Source organism: Vanessa atalanta, chromosome 30 (genome assembly GCF_905147765.1).
Source record: "Vanessa atalanta chromosome 30, ilVanAtal1.2, whole genome shotgun sequence".
NCBI lineage: Eukaryota > Metazoa > Arthropoda > Insecta > Lepidoptera > Nymphalidae > Vanessa > Vanessa atalanta.
Window position 1 is genome coordinate 4,867,576 of NC_061900.1, and position 18,096 is coordinate 4,885,671.

The following is an 18,096-nucleotide window of genomic DNA, read 5'->3' on the forward strand; positions in this document are numbered from 1 at the left end:
GATGGTTTTTTATTTTCATGTATAGCGTTTGCAGTTTGTGTCGAATTAGAGTTAAACGAATTTATTTTGTTTCAATTTAAGTTATTTGGATGTTGTAGCGTGATTTTATTTTTATTCTATATATAATTCTAAACTAAAAGTTACTCCTTATTACATCCGCTATCTGCCAGTGAAAGTCCCGTCGAAATCGGTTCAGCCGTTCCAGAGATTAGCCGGAACAAACAGACAGACAGACAAAAATTGTAAAAAATGTTATTTAGGTATATGTACCGTGTATACATACATATGCATTTAGTAAAACGCGGTTATTTTAATATTACAAGCAGACACTCCAATTTTTTTAATTGATATGAATACTGTCACGAAAACTGCAACATAACTTTGATTGATAATTATTTTATTTCTCGAGCAACTGACCTCCGATAACAAGATTCAAATGTATTTTGACAAACGTCAAAATGACGCTACTCCCCCCCCTCACCTCACCGCAACTCAGTCCACGTCACTCCGCTGACGACCCCTTTTATGGTCACCCCAAAATAACACTCTTGGCTTTTCATATAAATTCAAATAAAAATAAATTAATACCATGTACCATAATATTATTACTTAAAGTACAAGTACAAACATTGACTGTCGTCAATATTAAACAAATAACATTCATCCATTCGAATTATTAGACTAGGAAAATAAATTAAATTCAAACAATTCAAGTATCGAAAAAAGAATTTATTTTTCTATGTTAGTGAATCAAAGTCTCTATATCTTCGTTATACATACATTTTTTACATTAGCAGCCTGTAAATTTTCCACTGCTAGCCTAAGGCCTCCTCTCCCTTTGAGCAGAAGGTTTTGGAGCATTTTCCACCACGCTGCTCCAATGCGGTTTGGCGGAATACACATGTGGCAGAATCTCGTTGAAATTAGACACATGCAGGTTTCCTCGCGATGTTTTCCTTCACCGCCGAGCACGAGATGATTATAAACACAAACGAAGCACATGAAAATTCAGTGGTGCCTGGGTTTGGACCCGAAATCATCGGTTAAGATGCATGCGTTCTACCACTGGGCCATTGGGTGATGAAATTTGGTTTAAAGAGATTTTGAGGTCCAAGGAAAGACGTAGGCTATTATTTTTATACCCAAAACCTACAATTCTGTAAGCGAAAGCTGTTATGTATTTACCTCTAAGGTATATAATATTTAATACTAGCGACCCGCCCCGTTGTCTTGTAAAATTGTTTATTTAATAAGCCATTAAGGAATTCTAAGAATATGATATTTATTCTTAAAAAAAATTAAAATATTGGACAACATCACGTACATTACTCTGATCCCAATATAAGTAGCTAAAGCACTTGTGTTATGGCAGATCAGAAGTAACGACGGTACCACAAACACCCAGACCCAAGACAACATAGAAAACTAATGAACTTTTTCTACATCGACTCGGCCGGGATTACGTATTAGCTTTGCTTTTTGTATTTTTTGAAATCTTTAGGTAAAAAAGTGCTGCAAAAGTGCTCGTAAAAGCCGACTCGAATAAAGTGTATATAGTGTAGGATTTGTTCAAAGCTCGAAGTAATCGACAGTCGCAACGTGGTCGCTCCCGCTACCGTGTGCACGTATACATGACGCCCGCAGGCTCACCCCGCGAGTTCAACTCGTACGGCTCGCGGCGCGGCAACGACGCCGTGATGTCGCGCGGCACGTTCGCCAACATCCGCCTCGACAACCGCCTGGCGCCGCGCGCCGGCCCGCGCACCGCGCACCAGCCCAGCGGCGACCTCATGGACATCTTCGACGCCGCCGACCGGTGAGCGCCGCCCGCCCGCTCCCCGCCCGCTCCCCGCCGGACTCTCCCTGTGACCGCTCGCTTGTTCCGCAGATACGCCAAAGAAAGCGTCCCCCTGATCGCGATCGTCGGCAAGGACTACGGCTCCGGCTCCAGCCGCGACTGGGCCGCCAAGGGGCCGTTCCTGTTGGTCAGTGTTCTCTCCATATTTTGATATCTATTTTACTCTATTTTATGATCGAATCGAGTGTCCCGATTGAACCCTCAGGGCATACGAGCGGTGATCGCGGAGTCGTTCGAACGCATACATCGTTCGAATCTCGTGGGTATGGGTATAATGCCCCTCCAGTTCCAGCCCGGGGAGAACGCGGACAGCCTCGGCCTGAACGGGACGGAGGTGTACACGATCGACGTCCCGGCGGACCTGGTTCCGCACCAGGCGCTCACGGTTCGAGTGAGTCGACATTCATTTTAGTAAATCAACTGTTTCTCAACCCGTCGTTGCTCGTTCTAGCGCCTGACGTGGTCTGAGTTCCGGTTTGAGTTTGTGTGGCTACAGGCACGAGGGCGTTGCCTCTCAGCTCCCAAGGTCGGACGCACGGTGATGACGTAAATATTCGATATACGGGCGCTGGTGACGACCAGGTGTGTTATGGTGCTCCGTAACGGAAACCATCGGTTAGCCGACGCCCCAATTTCATTACAATACGCTATTTGACAATGCGAAAAATAAAGCGCTATTTAAATATGGAATTTTTAATTTGACATTTTTCAGCAAAAATGTACTAGAATTAAAAAAAAAAAGCAACTTTTAATGGGTTCCTTGACCTCTCCTAAATAATATAAAATGCATTTTAAAAACCATTCAAATAGCCTATTTTGCTTGTACATAGTTTCAGGCTGTTAAAGGCGTACAAATGAAAGCGAACTGTTACCTTGTAATCCTCTATAATAAATATCTTACAGTTTGTACATAGTCACATGGCGCGAGTTTAAATTAATTTAATTTTCAGGTCGACAACGGAAAGTCGTTCCGAGTGATTGTACGCTTCGACACCGAAGTGGATCTGACGTACTTCAGAAACGGAGGAATCTTGAACTACATGATCAGGAAGATGCTTTAAATGTAATCGGATAATGTATTCGACTGCGGACCAGTGGCGTAGTTTTAAATGGCATGGGTGGCAGCGTTTGGCGTTATAAGTATGGTCGGGGCCACCTGGAGACCGGCACGCCCCCCTCCCTAATTATCATTTGTATTTAACTTTTACCGGGTAGTTATTTAATGTTTATTAATTTTTTTAATTGATTTGCAAGATTGTAGCAGTTATATTATTAGTTTGTTAAATAATGAACAAAACAAACGCGTATTAATTAATTTATTCTTTTGTTTTTGAAGCCCTAGTTAAAAGTGTAGACTGCGTCTGTTTTATCTGTGGTATGACTTAAAATGCCAATGGTTGTAGGCAGGATGTACAACTTGGCTTATTGTGCAGCCACAAGTGTAATGGTCGGATATCGCTCGGTTCAACATCGTTGTTTGATAAAATATCAACGAACTACCAACAAATGTTTCATCTTAGTGGACAGCGTTACACATCCATTTGTCTCTTTCTCTCTGTAGTGGTTCGACATTAGAAGGAAGGAGACAAAGTCTATTCACGAGTCACATACAAACCGACGCGCAAGTGACTCAAATATATCAAAGTAATTCTTCATTCATAACGCAAGACGCAAGAGCGATTCGAGTTAAGATTCGCCATATTCGAATCCTTTGATGTTTAATTAGAAGCCGACGGAGCTCTGATAGTTGACATCTATGTGCAAATCGAAGAGTCTCCCGTGAAACTTCGCGATTATTCAAAAGATTTTGTTGGGAATTTCAAACCTGATGACAGATCTTGTTTTGATTTCATTCCATTGTAAACTGCGAGTCACTCGTCTACATTTGGCGCCAAAATGATGAAATCATATTCGAACAAAATTTTAACGTCCAATAGTATACGTTAGTTCAGTTAGAATTGGAGTTTGTCGATAACAGTTTACTTCAATTTGTTTACGCTTATCATTCTTTTTCTTATACTCTTTTCCGCTGTCTAATATTACGATTTAGTAAATTGCAAACAAGACTTCGCTTTTGACTGTTGTGTTATAAATAAAGATATACAAATAGAGGCCGTTGGTGGTGCACAGTATGGCAGAGGTGTTAGTGTGGCTCGTTAGGCCCGCTGTACACGCGGCGAGTCGCCGAGCGAAGTGTTGCCATTATGTAGCTGTCTGGGTCCCGACAGGTTGAGCGCGTGGGCTCCGCTGGGGAACATGAACAGGGTCGACGCGAAGGCTGTGCTGGTTTTGTAACTATATATCGGTGGACCGTTTGTTATCTTAATATATTTAATACATTATATTTTGAATAAATATTTATGGTGGAAATTGTCGATGGTTTTTTATTTTCATGTATAGCGTTTGCAGTTTGTGTCGAATTAGAGTTAAACGAATTTATTTTGTTTCAATTTAAGTTATTTGGATGTTGTAGCGTGATTTTATTTTTATTCTATATATAATTCTAAACTAAAAGTTACTCCTTATTACATCCGCTATCTGCCAGTGAAAGTCCCGTCGAAATCGGTTCAGCCGTTCCAGAGATTAGCCGGAACAAACAGACAGACAGACAAAAATTGTAAAAAATGTTATTTAGGTATATGTACCGTGTATACATACATATGCATTTAGTAAAACGCGGTTATTTTAATATTACAAGCAGACACTCCAATTTTTTTAATTGATATGAATACTGTCACGAAAACTGCAACATAACTTTGATTGATAATTATTTTATTTCTCGAGCAACTGACCTCCGATAACAAGATTCAAATGTATTTTGACAAACGTCAAAATGACGCTACTCCCCCCCCTCACCTCACCGCAACTCAGTCCACGTCACTCCGCTGACGACCCCTTTTATGGTCACCCCAAAATAACACTCTTGGCTTTTCATATAAATTCAAATAAAAATAAATTAATACCATGTACCATAATATTATTACTTAAAGTACAAGTACAAACATTGACTGTCGTCAATATTAAACAAATAACATTCATCCATTCGAATTATTAGACTAGGAAAATAAATTAAATTCAAACAATTCAAGTATCGAAAAAAGAATTTATTTTTCTATGTTAGTGAATCAAAGTCTCTATATCTTCGTTATACATACATTTTTTACATTAGCAGCCTGTAAATTTTCCACTGCTAGCCTAAGGCCTCCTCTCCCTTTGAGCAGAAGGTTTTGGAGCATTTTCCACCACGCTGCTCCAATGCGGTTTGGCGGAATACACATGTGGCAGAATCTCGTTGAAATTAGACACATGCAGGTTTCCTCGCGATGTTTTCCTTCACCGCCGAGCACGAGATGATTATAAACACAAACGAAGCACATGAAAATTCAGTGGTGCCTGGGTTTGGACCCGAAATCATCGGTTAAGATGCATGCGTTCTACCACTGGGCCATTGGGTGATGAAATTTGGTTTAAAGAGATTTTGAGGTCCAAGGAAAGACGTAGGCTATTATTTTTATACCCAAAACCTACAATTCTGTAAGCGAAAGCTGTTATGTATTTACCTCTAAGGTATATAATATTTAATACTAGCGACCCGCCCCGTTGTCTTGTAAAATTGTTTATTTAATAAGCCATTAAGGAATTCTAAGAATATGATATTTATTCTTAAAAAAAATTAAAATATTGGACAACATCACGTACATTACTCTGATCCCAATATAAGTAGCTAAAGCACTTGTGTTATGGCAGATCAGAAGTAACGACGGTACCACAAACACCCAGACCCAAGACAACATAGAAAACTAATGAACTTTTTCTACATCGACTCGGCCGGGATTACGTATTAGCTTTGCTTTTTGTATTTTTTGAAATCTTTAGGTAAAAAAGTGCTGCAAAAGTGCTCGTAAAAGCCGACTCGAATAAAGTGTATATAGTGTAGGATTTGTTCAAAGCTCGAAGTAATCGACAGTCGCAACGTGGTCGCTCCCGCTACCGTGTGCACGTATACATGACGCCCGCAGGCTCACCCCGCGAGTTCAACTCGTACGGCTCGCGGCGCGGCAACGACGCCGTGATGTCGCGCGGCACGTTCGCCAACATCCGCCTCGACAACCGCCTGGCGCCGCGCGCCGGCCCGCGCACCGCGCACCAGCCCAGCGGCGACCTCATGGACATCTTCGACGCCGCCGACCGGTGAGCGCCGCCCGCCCGCTCCCCGCCCGCTCCCCGCCGGACTCTCCCTGTGACCGCTCGCTTGTTCCGCAGATACGCCAAAGAAAGCGTCCCCCTGATCGCGATCGTCGGCAAGGACTACGGCTCCGGCTCCAGCCGCGACTGGGCCGCCAAGGGGCCGTTCCTGTTGGTCAGTGTTCTCTCCATATTTTGATATCTATTTTACTCTATTTTATGATCGAATCGAGTGTCCCGATTGAACCCTCAGGGCATACGAGCGGTGATCGCGGAGTCGTTCGAACGCATACATCGTTCGAATCTCGTGGGTATGGGTATAATGCCCCTCCAGTTCCAGCCCGGGGAGAACGCGGACAGCCTCGGCCTGAACGGGACGGAGGTGTACACGATCGACGTCCCGGCGGACCTGGTTCCGCACCAGGCGCTCACGGTTCGAGTGAGTCGACATTCATTTTAGTAAATCAACTGTTTCTCAACCCGTCGTTGCTCGTTCTAGCGCCTGACGTGGTCTGAGTTCCGGTTTGAGTTTGTGTGGCTACAGGCACGAGGGCGTTGCCTCTCAGCTCCCAAGGTCGGACGCACGGTGATGACGTAAATATTCGATATACGGGCGCTGGTGACGACCAGGTGTGTTATGGTGCTCCGTAACGGAAACCATCGGTTAGCCGACGCCCCAATTTCATTACAATACGCTATTTGACAATGCGAAAAATAAAGCGCTATTTAAATATGGAATTTTTAATTTGACATTTTTCAGCAAAAATGTACTAGAATTAAAAAAAAAAAGCAACTTTTAATGGGTTCCTTGACCTCTCCTAAATAATATAAAATGCATTTTAAAAACCATTCAAATAGCCTATTTTGCTTGTACATAGTTTCAGGCTGTTAAAGGCGTACAAATGAAAGCGAACTGTTACCTTGTAATCCTCTATAATAAATATCTTACAGTTTGTACATAGTCACATGGCGCGAGTTTAAATTAATTTAATTTTCAGGTCGACAACGGAAAGTCGTTCCGAGTGATTGTACGCTTCGACACCGAAGTGGATCTGACGTACTTCAGAAACGGAGGAATCTTGAACTACATGATCAGGAAGATGCTTTAAATGTAATCGGATAATGTATTCGACTGCGGACCAGTGGCGTAGTTTTAAATGGCATGGGTGGCAGCGTTTGGCGTTATAAGTATGGTCGGGGCCACCTGGAGACCGGCACGCCCCCCTCCCTAATTATCATTTGTATTTAACTTTTACCGGGTAGTTATTTAATGTTTATTAATTTTTTTAATTGATTTGCAAGATTGTAGCAGTTATATTATTAGTTTGTTAAATAATGAACAAAACAAACGCGTATTAATTAATTTATTCTTTTGTTTTTGAAGCCCTAGTTAAAAGTGTAGACTGCGTCTGTTTTATCTGTGGTATGACTTAAAATGCCAATGGTTGTAGGCAGGATGTACAACTTGGCTTATTGTGCAGCCACAAGTGTAATGGTCGGATATCGCTCGGTTCAACATCGTTGTTTGATAAAATATCAACGAACTACCAACAAATGTTTCATCTTAGTGGACAGCGTTACACATCCATTTGTCTCTTTCTCTCTGTAGTGGTTCGACATTAGAAGGAAGGAGACAAAGTCTATTCACGAGTCACATACAAACCGACGCGCAAGTGACTCAAATATATCAAAGTAATTCTTCATTCATAACGCAAGACGCAAGAGCGATTCGAGTTAAGATTCGCCATATTCGAATCCTTTGATGTTTAATTAGAAGCCGACGGAGCTCTGATAGTTGACATCTATGTGCAAATCGAAGAGTCTCCCGTGAAACTTCGCGATTATTCAAAAGATTTTGTTGGGAATTTCAAACCTGATGACAGATCTTGTTTTGATTTCATTCCATTGTAAACTGCGAGTCACTCGTCTACATTTGGCGCCAAAATGATGAAATCATATTCGAACAAAATTTTAACGTCCAATAGTATACGTTAGTTCAGTTAGAATTGGAGTTTGTCGATAACAGTTTACTTCAATTTGTTTACGCTTATCATTCTTTTTCTTATACTCTTTTCCGCTGTCTAATATTACGATTTAGTAAATTGCAAACAAGACTTCGCTTTTGACTGTTGTGTTATAAATAAAGATATACAAATAGAGGCCGTTGGTGGTGCACAGTATGGCAGAGGTGTTAGTGTGGCTCGTTAGGCCCGCTGTACACGCGGCGAGTCGCCGAGCGAAGTGTTGCCATTATGTAGCTGTCTGGGTCCCGACAGGTTGAGCGCGTGGGCTCCGCTGGGGAACATGAACAGGGTCGACGCGAAGGCTGTGCTGGTTTTGTAACTATATATCGGTGGACCGTTTGTTATCTTAATATATTTAATACATTATATTTTGAATAAATATTTATGGTGGAAATTGTCGATGGTTTTTTATTTTCATGTATAGCGTTTGCAGTTTGTGTCGAATTAGAGTTAAACGAATTTATTTTGTTTCAATTTAAGTTATTTGGATGTTGTAGCGTGATTTTATTTTTATTCTATATATAATTCTAAACTAAAAGTTACTCCTTATTACATCCGCTATCTGCCAGTGAAAGTCCCGTCGAAATCGGTTCAGCCGTTCCAGAGATTAGCCGGAACAAACAGACAGACAGACAAAAATTGTAAAAAATGTTATTTAGGTATATGTACCGTGTATACATACATATGCATTTAGTAAAACGCGGTTATTTTAATATTACAAGCAGACACTCCAATTTTTTTAATTGATATGAATACTGTCACGAAAACTGCAACATAACTTTGATTGATAATTATTTTATTTCTCGAGCAACTGACCTCCGATAACAAGATTCAAATGTATTTTGACAAACGTCAAAATGACGCTACTCCCCCCCCTCACCTCACCGCAACTCAGTCCACGTCACTCCGCTGACGACCCCTTTTATGGTCACCCCAAAATAACACTCTTGGCTTTTCATATAAATTCAAATAAAAATAAATTAATACCATGTACCATAATATTATTACTTAAAGTACAAGTACAAACATTGACTGTCGTCAATATTAAACAAATAACATTCATCCATTCGAATTATTAGACTAGGAAAATAAATTAAATTCAAACAATTCAAGTATCGAAAAAAGAATTTATTTTTCTATGTTAGTGAATCAAAGTCTCTATATCTTCGTTATACATACATTTTTTACATTAGCAGCCTGTAAATTTTCCACTGCTAGCCTAAGGCCTCCTCTCCCTTTGAGCAGAAGGTTTTGGAGCATTTTCCACCACGCTGCTCCAATGCGGTTTGGCGGAATACACATGTGGCAGAATCTCGTTGAAATTAGACACATGCAGGTTTCCTCGCGATGTTTTCCTTCACCGCCGAGCACGAGATGATTATAAACACAAACGAAGCACATGAAAATTCAGTGGTGCCTGGGTTTGGACCCGAAATCATCGGTTAAGATGCATGCGTTCTACCACTGGGCCATTGGGTGATGAAATTTGGTTTAAAGAGATTTTGAGGTCCAAGGAAAGACGTAGGCTATTATTTTTATACCCAAAACCTACAATTCTGTAAGCGAAAGCTGTTATGTATTTACCTCTAAGGTATATAATATTTAATACTAGCGACCCGCCCCGTTGTCTTGTAAAATTGTTTATTTAATAAGCCATTAAGGAATTCTAAGAATATGATATTTATTCTTAAAAAAAATTAAAATATTGGACAACATCACGTACATTACTCTGATCCCAATATAAGTAGCTAAAGCACTTGTGTTATGGCAGATCAGAAGTAACGACGGTACCACAAACACCCAGACCCAAGACAACATAGAAAACTAATGAACTTTTTCTACATCGACTCGGCCGGGATTACGTATTAGCTTTGCTTTTTGTATTTTTTGAAATCTTTAGGTAAAAAAGTGCTGCAAAAGTGCTCGTAAAAGCCGACTCGAATAAAGTGTATATAGTGTAGGATTTGTTCAAAGCTCGAAGTAATCGACAGTCGCAACGTGGTCGCTCCCGCTACCGTGTGCACGTATACATGACGCCCGCAGGCTCACCCCGCGAGTTCAACTCGTACGGCTCGCGGCGCGGCAACGACGCCGTGATGTCGCGCGGCACGTTCGCCAACATCCGCCTCGACAACCGCCTGGCGCCGCGCGCCGGCCCGCGCACCGCGCACCAGCCCAGCGGCGACCTCATGGACATCTTCGACGCCGCCGACCGGTGAGCGCCGCCCGCCCGCTCCCCGCCCGCTCCCCGCCGGACTCTCCCTGTGACCGCTCGCTTGTTCCGCAGATACGCCAAAGAAAGCGTCCCCCTGATCGCGATCGTCGGCAAGGACTACGGCTCCGGCTCCAGCCGCGACTGGGCCGCCAAGGGGCCGTTCCTGTTGGTCAGTGTTCTCTCCATATTTTGATATCTATTTTACTCTATTTTATGATCGAATCGAGTGTCCCGATTGAACCCTCAGGGCATACGAGCGGTGATCGCGGAGTCGTTCGAACGCATACATCGTTCGAATCTCGTGGGTATGGGTATAATGCCCCTCCAGTTCCAGCCCGGGGAGAACGCGGACAGCCTCGGCCTGAACGGGACGGAGGTGTACACGATCGACGTCCCGGCGGACCTGGTTCCGCACCAGGCGCTCACGGTTCGAGTGAGTCGACATTCATTTTAGTAAATCAACTGTTTCTCAACCCGTCGTTGCTCGTTCTAGCGCCTGACGTGGTCTGAGTTCCGGTTTGAGTTTGTGTGGCTACAGGCACGAGGGCGTTGCCTCTCAGCTCCCAAGGTCGGACGCACGGTGATGACGTAAATATTCGATATACGGGCGCTGGTGACGACCAGGTGTGTTATGGTGCTCCGTAACGGAAACCATCGGTTAGCCGACGCCCCAATTTCATTACAATACGCTATTTGACAATGCGAAAAATAAAGCGCTATTTAAATATGGAATTTTTAATTTGACATTTTTCAGCAAAAATGTACTAGAATTAAAAAAAAAAAGCAACTTTTAATGGGTTCCTTGACCTCTCCTAAATAATATAAAATGCATTTTAAAAACCATTCAAATAGCCTATTTTGCTTGTACATAGTTTCAGGCTGTTAAAGGCGTACAAATGAAAGCGAACTGTTACCTTGTAATCCTCTATAATAAATATCTTACAGTTTGTACATAGTCACATGGCGCGAGTTTAAATTAATTTAATTTTCAGGTCGACAACGGAAAGTCGTTCCGAGTGATTGTACGCTTCGACACCGAAGTGGATCTGACGTACTTCAGAAACGGAGGAATCTTGAACTACATGATCAGGAAGATGCTTTAAATGTAATCGGATAATGTATTCGACTGCGGACCAGTGGCGTAGTTTTAAATGGCATGGGTGGCAGCGTTTGGCGTTATAAGTATGGTCGGGGCCACCTGGAGACCGGCACGCCCCCCTCCCTAATTATCATTTGTATTTAACTTTTACCGGGTAGTTATTTAATGTTTATTAATTTTTTTAATTGATTTGCAAGATTGTAGCAGTTATATTATTAGTTTGTTAAATAATGAACAAAACAAACGCGTATTAATTAATTTATTCTTTTGTTTTTGAAGCCCTAGTTAAAAGTGTAGACTGCGTCTGTTTTATCTGTGGTATGACTTAAAATGCCAATGGTTGTAGGCAGGATGTACAACTTGGCTTATTGTGCAGCCACAAGTGTAATGGTCGGATATCGCTCGGTTCAACATCGTTGTTTGATAAAATATCAACGAACTACCAACAAATGTTTCATCTTAGTGGACAGCGTTACACATCCATTTGTCTCTTTCTCTCTGTAGTGGTTCGACATTAGAAGGAAGGAGACAAAGTCTATTCACGAGTCACATACAAACCGACGCGCAAGTGACTCAAATATATCAAAGTAATTCTTCATTCATAACGCAAGACGCAAGAGCGATTCGAGTTAAGATTCGCCATATTCGAATCCTTTGATGTTTAATTAGAAGCCGACGGAGCTCTGATAGTTGACATCTATGTGCAAATCGAAGAGTCTCCCGTGAAACTTCGCGATTATTCAAAAGATTTTGTTGGGAATTTCAAACCTGATGACAGATCTTGTTTTGATTTCATTCCATTGTAAACTGCGAGTCACTCGTCTACATTTGGCGCCAAAATGATGAAATCATATTCGAACAAAATTTTAACGTCCAATAGTATACGTTAGTTCAGTTAGAATTGGAGTTTGTCGATAACAGTTTACTTCAATTTGTTTACGCTTATCATTCTTTTTCTTATACTCTTTTCCGCTGTCTAATATTACGATTTAGTAAATTGCAAACAAGACTTCGCTTTTGACTGTTGTGTTATAAATAAAGATATACAAATAGAGGCCGTTGGTGGTGCACAGTATGGCAGAGGTGTTAGTGTGGCTCGTTAGGCCCGCTGTACACGCGGCGAGTCGCCGAGCGAAGTGTTGCCATTATGTAGCTGTCTGGGTCCCGACAGGTTGAGCGCGTGGGCTCCGCTGGGGAACATGAACAGGGTCGACGCGAAGGCTGTGCTGGTTTTGTAACTATATATCGGTGGACCGTTTGTTATCTTAATATATTTAATACATTATATTTTGAATAAATATTTATGGTGGAAATTGTCGATGGTTTTTTATTTTCATGTATAGCGTTTGCAGTTTGTGTCGAATTAGAGTTAAACGAATTTATTTTGTTTCAATTTAAGTTATTTGGATGTTGTAGCGTGATTTTATTTTTATTCTATATATAATTCTAAACTAAAAGTTACTCCTTATTACATCCGCTATCTGCCAGTGAAAGTCCCGTCGAAATCGGTTCAGCCGTTCCAGAGATTAGCCGGAACAAACAGACAGACAGACAAAAATTGTAAAAAATGTTATTTAGGTATATGTACCGTGTATACATACATGTGCATTTAGTAAAACGCGGTTATTTTAATATTACAAGCAGACACTCCAATTTTTTTAATTGATATGAATACTGTCACGAAAACTGCAACATAACTTTGATTGATAATTATTTTATTTCTCGAGCAACTGACCTTCGATAGCAAGATTCAAATGTATTTTGACAAACGTCAAAATGACGCTACTCCCCCTCCTCACCTCACCGCAACTCAGTCCACGTCACTCCGCTGACGACCCCTTTTATGGTCACCCCAAAATAACACTCTTGGCTTTTCATATAAATTCAAATAAAAATAAATTAATACCATGTACCATAATATTATTACTTAAAGTACAAGTACAAACATTGACTGTCGTCAATATTAAACAAATAACATTCATCCATTCGAATTATTAGACTAGGAAAATAAATTAAATTCAAACAATTCAAGTATCGAAAAAAGAATTTATTTTTCTATGTTAGTGAATCAAAGTCTCTATATCTTCGTTATACATACATTTTTTACATTAGCAGCCTGTAAATTTTCCACTGCTAGCCTAAGGCCTCCTCTCCCTTTGAGCAGAAGGTTTTGGAGCATATTCCACCACGCTGCTCCAATGCGGTTTGGCGGAATACACATGTGGCAGAATCTCGTTGAAATTAGACACATGCAGGTTTCCTCGCGATGTTTTCCTTCACCGCCGAGCACGAGATGATTATAAACACAAACGAAGCACATGAAAATTCAGTGGTGCCTGGGTTTGGACCCGAAATCATCGGTTAAGATGCATGCGTTCTACCACTGGGCCATTGGGTGATGAAATTTGGTTTAAAGAGATTTTGAGGTCCAAGGAAAGACGTAGGCTATTATTTTTATACCCAAAACCTACAATTCTGTAAGCGAAAGCTGGTATGTATTTACCTCTAAGGTATATAATATTTAATACTAGCGACCCGCCCCGTTGTCTTGTAAAATTGTTTATTTAATAAGCCATTAAGGAATTCTAAGAATATGATATTTATTCTTAAAAAAAATTAAAATATTGGACAACATCACGTACATTACTCTGATCCCAATATAAGTAGCTAAAGCACTTGTGTTATGGCAGATCAGAAGTAACGACGGTACCACAAACACCCAGACCCGAGACAACATAGAAAACTAATGAACTTTTTCTACATCGACTCGGCCGGGATTACGTATTAGCTTTGCTTTTTGTATTTTTTGAAATCTTTAGGTAAAAAAGTGCTGCAAAAGTGCTCGTAAAAGCCGACTCGAATAAAGTGTATATAGTGTAGGATTTGTTCAAAGCTCGAAGTAATCGACAGTCGCAACGTGGTCGCTCCCGCTACCGTGTGCACGTATACATGACGCCCGCAGGCTCACCCCGCGAGTTCAACTCGTACGGCTCGCGGCGCGGCAACGACGCCGTGATGTCGCGCGGCACGTTCGCCAACATCCGCCTCGACAACCGCCTGGCGCCGCGCGCCGGCCCGCGCACCGCGCACCAGCCCAGCGGCGACCTCATGGACATCTTCGACGCCGCCGACCGGTGAGCGCCGCCCGCCCGCTCCCCGCCCGCTCCCCGCCGGACTCTCCCTGTGACCGCTCGCTTGTTCCGCAGATACGCCAAAGAAAGCGTCCCCCTGATCGCGATCGTCGGCAAGGACTACGGCTCCGGCTCCAGCCGCGACTGGGCCGCCAAGGGGCCGTTCCTGTTGGTCAGTGTTCTCTCCATATTTTGATATCTATTTTACTCTATTTTATGATCGAATCGAGTGTCCCGATTGAACCCTCAGGGCATACGAGCGGTGATCGCGGAGTCGTTCGAACGCATACATCGTTCGAATCTCGTGGGTATGGGTATAATGCCCCTCCAGTTCCAGCCCGGGGAGAACGCGGACAGCCTCGGCCTGAACGGGACGGAGGTGTACACGATCGACGTCCCGGCGGACCTGGTTCCGCACCAGGCGCTCACGGTTCAAGTGAGTCGACATTCATTTTAGTAAATCAACTGTTTCTCAACCCGTCGTTGCTCGTTCTAGCGCCTGACGTGGTCTGAGTTCCGGTTTGAGTTAGTGTGGCTGCAGGCACGAGGGCGTTGCCTCTCAGCTCCCAAGGTCGGACGCACGGTGATGACGTAAATATTCGATATACGGGCGCTGGTGACGACCAGGTGTGTTATGGTGCTCCGTAACGGAAACCATCGGTTAGCCGACGCCCCAATTTCATTACAATACGCTATTTGACAATGCGACAAATAAAGCGCTATTTAAATATGGAATTTTTAATTTGTCATTTTTCAGCAAAAATGTACTAGAATTTAAAAAAAAAAGCAACTTTTAATGGGTTCCTTGACCTCTCCTAAATAATATAAAATGCATTTTAAAAACCATTCAAATAGCCTATTTTGTTTGTACATAGTTTCAGGCTGTTAAAGGCGTACAAATGAAAGCGAACTGTTACCTTGTAATTCTCTATAATAAATATCTTACAGTTTGTACATAGTCACATGGCGCGAGTTTAAATTAATTTAATTTTCAGGTCGACAACGGAAAGTCGTTCCGAGTGATTGTACGCTTCGACACCGAAGTGGATCTGACGTACTTCAGAAACGGAGGAATCTTGAACTACATGATCAGGAAGATGCTTTAAATGTAATCGGATAATGTATTCGACTGCGGACCAGTGGCGTAGTTTTAAATGGCATGGGTGGCAGCGTTTGGCGTTATAAGTATGGTCGGGGCCACCTGGAGACCGGCACGCCCCCCTCCCTAATTATCATTTGTATTTAACTTTTACCGGGTAGTTATTTAATGTTGTTTAACTATTTTTTTTATTTGATTTGCAAGATTATAGCAGTTATATTATTAGTTTGTTAAATAATGAACAAAACAAACGCGTATTAATTAATTTATTCTTTTGTTTTTGAAGCCCTAGTTAAAAGTGTAGACTGCGTCTGTTTTATCTGTGGTATGACTTAAAATGCCAATGGTTGTAGGCAGGATGTACAACTTAGCTTATTGTGCAGCCACAAGTGTAATGGTCGGATATCGCTCGGTTCAACGTCGTTGTTTGATAAAATATCAACGAACTACCAACAAATGTTTCATCTTAGTGGGCAGCGTTACACATCCATTTGTCTCTTTCTCTCTGTAGTACTTCGACATTAGAAGGAAGGAGACAAAGTCTATTCACGAGTCACATACAAACCGACGCGCAAGTGACTCAAATATATCAAAGTAATTCTTCTGTCATAACGCAAGACGCAAGAGCGATTCGAGTTAAGATTCGCCATATTCGAATCCTTTGATGTTTAATTAGAAGCCGACGGAGCTCTGATAGTTGACATGTATGTGCAAATCGAAGAGTCTCCCGTGAAACTTCACGATTATTCAAAAGATTTTGTTGGGAATTTCAAACCTGATGACAGATCTTGTTTTGATTTCATTCCATTGTAAACTGCGAGTCACTCGTCTACATTTGGCGCCAAAATGATGAAATCATATTCAAACAAAATTTTAACGTCCAATAGTATACGTTAGTTCAGTTAGAATTGGAGTTTGTCGATAACAGTTTACTTCAATTTGTTTACGCTTATCATTCTTTTTCTTATACTCTTTTCCGCTGTCTAATATTACGATTTAGTAAATTGCAAACAAGACTCCGCTTTTGACTGTTGTGTTATAAATAAAGATATACAAATAGAGGCCGTTGGTGGTGCACAGTATGGCAGAGGTGTTAGTGTGGTTCGTTAGGCCCGCTGTACACGCGGCGAGTCGCCGAGCGAAGTGTTGCCATTATGTAGCTGTCTGGGTCCCGACAGGTTGAGCGCGTGGGCTCCGCTGGGGAACATGAACAGGGTCGACGCGAAGGCTGTGCTGGTTTTGTAACTATATATCGGTGGACCGTTTGTTATCTTAATATATTTAATACATTATATTTTGAATAAATATTTATGGTGGAAATTGTCGATGGTTTTTTATTTTCATGTATAGCGTTTGCAGTTTGTGTCGAATTAGAGTTAAACGAATTAATTTTGTTTGAATTTAAGTTATTTGGATGTTGTAGTGTTTTTTTTTATTCTATATATAATTCTGAACTAAAATAGCCTAAGTTACTCCTTATTACATCCGCTATCTGCCAGTGAAAGTGAAAACGAAATCGGTTCAGCCGTTCCAGAGATTAGCCGGAACAAACAGTAAAAAATGTTATTTAGGTATATGTACCGTGTATACATACATATGCATTTAGTAAAACGCGGTTATTTTAATATTACAAGCAGACACTCCAATTTTTTTAATTGATATGAATACTGTCACTAATACTGCAACATAACTTTGATTGATAATTATTTTATTTCTCGAGCAACTGACCTCCGATAACAAGATTCAAATGTATTTTGACAAACGTCAAAATGACGCTACTCCCCCTCCTCTTTCAATATATGACGATGTGAACAATACTCTCTCTGAAATAGTAAATTGGTTTAGTGTTAATAATTTAATGTTAAATAGTAAAAAGACTAAATGCATTAAATTCACTACTCCCAATGTAAGATGTGTCAAAACGAGTGTACGTTTAAACGGGGAAGCATTAGATGTTTTAGAATCTACAGAGTTCCTTGGTATGACAATAGACTCTAAGCTCCAATGGGGCCCCCATATAAATAAATTGGCGAATAGACTTAGCTCTGCAGCCTATGCGGTAAAAAAAATTAGACTTTTGACTGATGTGGATACGGCACGCCTTGTGTACTTCAGTTATTTCCATAGTATAATGTCGTATGGCATCCTACTCTGGGGTAATGCAGCTGACATTAATACTATTTTTGTACTGCAGAAGAGGGCTATTCGTGCAATTTATAACCTGGGCCCAAAAGATTCGTTAAGAGGTAAATTTAAAGAAATTAAAATATGTACGCAAAAACATACATGATTTTCCCAGAAATTGTGACGTACATTATGTTAACACTAGGAACAAGAATAAACTTGTTACTCCAAGTACCCGATTACACAGGGTTAGTAACTCTTTTTTGGGGCAATGTATACGTTTTTACAACAGGATCCCAGAAAACTTTCAAAATTATTCAATTATAAAATTTAAAAGAATCGTTAAAGAGCGTTTGTGTGC

At 41.3% G+C, this 18,096-nt stretch overlaps 4 protein-coding genes across 4 annotated transcripts; all 4 read left to right on the forward strand.

The window, feature by feature from the left end:
• The first annotated feature begins 1,616 nt into the window (after positions 1-1,616).
• Positions 1,617-4,233, forward strand: LOC125075189 (cytoplasmic aconitate hydratase-like). Its single transcript, XM_047686827.1, has 4 exons — positions 1,617-1,816; positions 1,889-1,985; positions 2,064-2,249; positions 2,809-4,233. The coding sequence occupies exons 1-4, from the start codon at positions 1,632-1,634 to the stop codon at positions 2,917-2,919; spliced, it is 579 nt and encodes a 192-aa protein (XP_047542783.1). The 5' UTR covers positions 1,617-1,631; the 3' UTR covers positions 2,920-4,233.
• A 1,616-nt stretch (positions 4,234-5,849) lies between these two features.
• On the forward strand, positions 5,850-8,466 carry LOC125075191 (cytoplasmic aconitate hydratase-like). The gene is made up of 4 exons (XM_047686828.1): positions 5,850-6,049; positions 6,122-6,218; positions 6,297-6,482; positions 7,042-8,466. Exons 1-4 carry the CDS (start codon positions 5,865-5,867, stop codon positions 7,150-7,152), a joined length of 579 nt encoding a protein of 192 aa, XP_047542784.1. The 5' UTR covers positions 5,850-5,864; the 3' UTR covers positions 7,153-8,466.
• Positions 8,467-10,082: 1,616 nt separating this feature from the next.
• On the forward strand, positions 10,083-12,699 carry LOC125075192 (cytoplasmic aconitate hydratase-like). The gene is made up of 4 exons (XM_047686829.1): positions 10,083-10,282; positions 10,355-10,451; positions 10,530-10,715; positions 11,275-12,699. The coding sequence occupies exons 1-4, from the start codon at positions 10,098-10,100 to the stop codon at positions 11,383-11,385; spliced, it is 579 nt and encodes a 192-aa protein (XP_047542785.1). The 5' UTR covers positions 10,083-10,097; the 3' UTR covers positions 11,386-12,699.
• Positions 12,700-14,315: 1,616 nt separating this feature from the next.
• On the forward strand, positions 14,316-16,936 carry LOC125075188 (cytoplasmic aconitate hydratase-like). Its single transcript, XM_047686826.1, has 4 exons — positions 14,316-14,515; positions 14,588-14,684; positions 14,763-14,948; positions 15,508-16,936. Exons 1-4 carry the CDS (start codon positions 14,331-14,333, stop codon positions 15,616-15,618), a joined length of 579 nt encoding a protein of 192 aa, XP_047542782.1. The 5' UTR covers positions 14,316-14,330; the 3' UTR covers positions 15,619-16,936.
• Positions 16,937-18,096: the final 1,160 nt, after the last annotated feature.